General features: G+C 39.6%; 1 protein-coding gene across 1 annotated transcript; it reads left to right on the forward strand.

Moving 5' to 3' along the window:
• The first annotated feature begins 463 nt into the window (after positions 1–463).
• Positions 464–3,662, forward strand: Wtrw (water witch). The gene has a single exon (XM_026627409.2). It carries the CDS (start codon positions 497–499, stop codon positions 3,410–3,412), a length of 2,916 nt encoding a protein of 971 aa, XP_026483194.1. The 5' UTR covers positions 464–496; the 3' UTR covers positions 3,413–3,662.
• The last annotated feature ends 437 nt before the right edge of the window (positions 3,663–4,099 follow it).

A 4,099-nucleotide genomic window follows, 5' to 3' on the forward strand; every position in this document is an offset into this window, starting at 1 on the left:
CTCATTAACATTGGACGAGTTCAACCAATTCAAATCTTGAAAAATCAAGTAAACATTTTAAAGAGCTAATAATAAAATATTAATAATTTTAAATAATACGTTATTGTGGTTAATTTTTCGCCTCCTACGTTTTTATACATATAGTATTATTATTATTATATATACTTTAACATCCCCTCCCCGTTTTTTTCACATCCCCGCCCCAAACGTCGCCTTTTGTACAAATGTTAGTAAAATTTATATCTGTATTGTTGTGTGTTTTAATTTTTTTAATGTACCGTCAATTTTATATTCGAATACATATTAAATAAACCCTTTCTTACAAATATGTAAGTATATAAATATAATACTCTTTCTAAGTAATGATTTTAGAAAAAAAATTAACTAACTGACAGTGAATACGGTCCTTTATACCAAAGGTGCGCGCGAATCATCCACATCACAGCAATTGACGGACAATAGCAGGCAAGCAGCCAGTCCCGCGCAGACCGCCCGCATGCCCACAACGCGTAGCCTCCTCTCTTCGCGCTGGTTCCGCTCACGCCGCGCCCCGCGGTTAGACGAGCCTGATGACACCACCGGAAACCAACCCCAGAACATGGACCGAAGGCCGCGTGTCGCACGTGTTCTCAGCTCCCCTGCACGTGCGCAGACTGCGCCACTCGATGAGGAATCCCTCGAAAGGGCCTTTCCATCCATGGGTCACCTTGAATATGTTCTCGCTGGATCTTCACCACCGGCCGAAAGCGCCCCTAATATGTACGATAGCTTCGAGGAACCCCCACTGGACCTAACTGCGCACATATGCGCTGATTCACTACGTCAGAGTGCTTACGAACAAATGCGAGCAGTCGGCGGACGACTAAGACTGCTCGACGAATTGGAATCCGGCGTCATAACAATAGACACCGCTGTTAACACATTTACAACAGCATCTGAAGCCGAGAGAAATGTATGTTTATTTTGGGTCGCCTATCTCAAGTATGACCATTTTTTACAACCGCTGGTCGAAGCTGGCGCTGACCCGTTATATTTCGACGCGCTCGGTCTGTCTCCATTACACGCGGCCGCATTTAGTGGTTCGACGGAGTGCGCCAATTATTTATTGTCTTGTGGAGCGGATCCTAATTACATGCCGAGATGCTTTGTACCGCTTCATTGTGCTGCGTTCGGGAATTCTGTACAAGTGGCTAATTTACTGATTAATCGTGGTGCCTCAGTCCACGCGGCTGTAAAATATATCAACTGTGAAGGAGGCTTATTGCATTGCGCTGTTCGAGCTAATTCGGTTGACTGTCTGAAACTATTTATATCACATGGAGTAGACGTAAATCAAATAGAACCAGGCGGTACTAATGCAATTCATCTCGCCGCTGATCTCGGGATGATTCAGTGCCTTGCAATATTGATAGAGACGCCTGGAGCCGATCCTAACGTAAGAACGAGAGTGGGTGATCGGGAATCAACGGCTCTCCATTTAGCAGCTGACGGTGGCTTCGTTGAATGTGTCGATTTACTACTAAACAAAGGTGCAGACGCCAGCTTAAAGAATCATCGAGGGTTTACCGCCTTACATCTTGCCGCACGCTCTTCATGTCTGGAATGCGTGGAATCATTGCTTAGGAAAGGAAACGCCGAGCCTAATTCAATGGATTTTGATAAAAGAACTCCACTTCACGCCGCCATAGGGAAGTCTGATAGTGCCTGTGACATAATTGAAACCTTAATAAGTTGGGGAGCAAATGTCAATCAAAAGGACGAGTATGGTTTCACACCCCTGCACTTAGCGGCACTTGATGGTCTCTCTGCTTGCGTGGAGACATTAATTTATCACGGCGCTGATGTAACAACGCGATCTAAAAAAGGTAACTCAGCACTTAATGTAATCGCCAGAAAGACACCTGCGTCACTTGCGATGATAACGAGGAAGTTGGACTGTGCTATCACATTACACCACTCACAAACCAGTAACCGAGAGGTTGAACTTGAACTCGACTTCCGTAGCATACTGCAGCATTGTTACCCTCGAGAAATAAGTTATCTTAATACATTTGTGGATGAAGGCCAGAAGGAAGTACTTCTACACCCTCTTTGCTCGGCCTTCCTATATATAAAATGGGAGAAAATACGTAAATATTATGTCGCCCGGCTATTTTTAAGCTTCATATTCGTTCTTTGTTTAACTTTGTATGTATTAACTGCACTCGCGCATAATTGTTATAATGGAAGCAAAGACATGGAAGAAACAATACAAGAACAAGAACTATGTCAAAAACAATCCATACTTGGAGATTTACTTAGAAAAAATCCGTTCGTAATAGAAATGCAATGGTGGGTGCTAGCAGGCATAACAATTTTCGAAATATTCAGGAAAGTTTACGGCATCGCGGGCTATTCGACAGTTAAACAGTATTTAATGCAATCAGAAAATATTATTGAGTGGTTTGTTATCGTAAGTGTGTTCTTAATATCATATATTTATACAAATATAACGTACACGTGGCAAAATCACGTGGGGGCTTTCGCAGTTCTCGCGGGATGGACGAATTTAATGATGATGATCGGTCAGTTGCCAGTTTTTGGAACTTACGTTGCAATGTATCAGAAAGTACAAAAAGAATTCGCGAAACTATTGATGGCATACTCATGTATTCTTATCGGATTCACAATAAGTTTCTGCGTGATATTTCCTGATTCGTCATCGTTCGCAAATCCTTTTATGGGTTTTATAACAGTCTTGACAATGATGATCGGCGAACTAAATTTGGATTTGTTATTAAACGAGCCAGACGGCAATGATCCGCCGGTCTTGTTGGAATTTTCTGCACAAATAACATACGTTCTTTTCCTCATGTTCGTCACCGTTGTGCTTATGAATTTGCTCGTGGGCATTGCAGTTCACGATATACAGGGATTGAGAAAAACTGCTGGCCTTTCAAAACTCGTGAGACAAACCAAACTAATATCCTATATGGAACTGGCGCTGTTTAATGGTTACTTGCCAAAATGTCTCCTAAAGATATTACATTCGTCGGCTCTTGTATCACCGCAGGCTTATAGAGTAGTTTTGAGTGTGAAACCGTTAAATCCCAGTGAGAAACGACTCCCAAGAGATATAATGATGGCAGCATACGACATTGCAAAAATGAGAAAACAATATGGTCACACAATATCATCAAATGGTTCGACTACAGGGGCGTATTCGTGCTTCAAAAAATACGAGAATAACAATGATTCTGGCTACCGGGAGTATGGTTATTCGTCAGGCTTAGGAAGCCTTCAGGCCAGGTTGGATGAAACGTCAGAAAATGTTCGACAGTTGACACAGGAGGTGAAAGAGTTAAAAAAGCTTATCAGTGCACAGCAGCTTGTAATACAACAAGCCCTGTCAGTCGCAATAGACAACCGTTGATGATATAATAGGCCGTTTATATTTCAATGCCAGCGGTACAAGTCAATAAACTATGAGAAACGGTTATTATATATTTACGTTTAGATTTGTGGACGGTTAAGAACTTAAATTGTAAACGATTTTTTGTATTCGCATTTGAATGTTGTCGAGTAAATTATGTTTAAAACGATGAGCTGTGATCGAAAATGAGATAGTGCGTAAGGGTTTTGTGATATAATTTATCATGATAATAAATTTATTTTTCATAAGCCTATCGATTTTTATTTATTTCATATCATCGCATGAATGTACATTACAAATAAAATCACAAAAAAAAAGAAAAAACTACAAATTCTTATAACAGAATAAGTAGTTATCTGTCTCAATACATTAATTGTAAACGTGATGACAATATTATTACTTAGTTATATCTTTTTTTCAGTTTCAGTTGGTAAGAAAATTAATATTAAATTTGATATTTACTATTTCATAAATGTTATCTTTATGCTATGCTATAACATACATTAATTAAATATGATTATGGATTAACCCTTTGACTGCCAACGTAGCCAACAGTGGACACTATTTCTGACCCTTATTTACAGAATCATCTAGATAATCAAAGTTCATCTAATTATTGTATCTAAAATAATATTTAATTTACAACAATTATGCCATTTGGCTTAAAATCTCGAACTTTGATTTTAT

Source organism: Vanessa tameamea, chromosome 20, assembly GCF_037043105.1.
Source record: "Vanessa tameamea isolate UH-Manoa-2023 chromosome 20, ilVanTame1 primary haplotype, whole genome shotgun sequence".
Taxonomy (NCBI): domain Eukaryota; kingdom Metazoa; phylum Arthropoda; class Insecta; order Lepidoptera; family Nymphalidae; genus Vanessa; species Vanessa tameamea.

Bases quoted from the DNA above. Each gene is read 5' to 3' on its own strand.
- Wtrw (XM_026627409.2), top strand. From the start codon at position 497: ATGCCCACAACGCGTAGCCTCCTCTCTTCGCGCTGGTTCCGCTCACGC.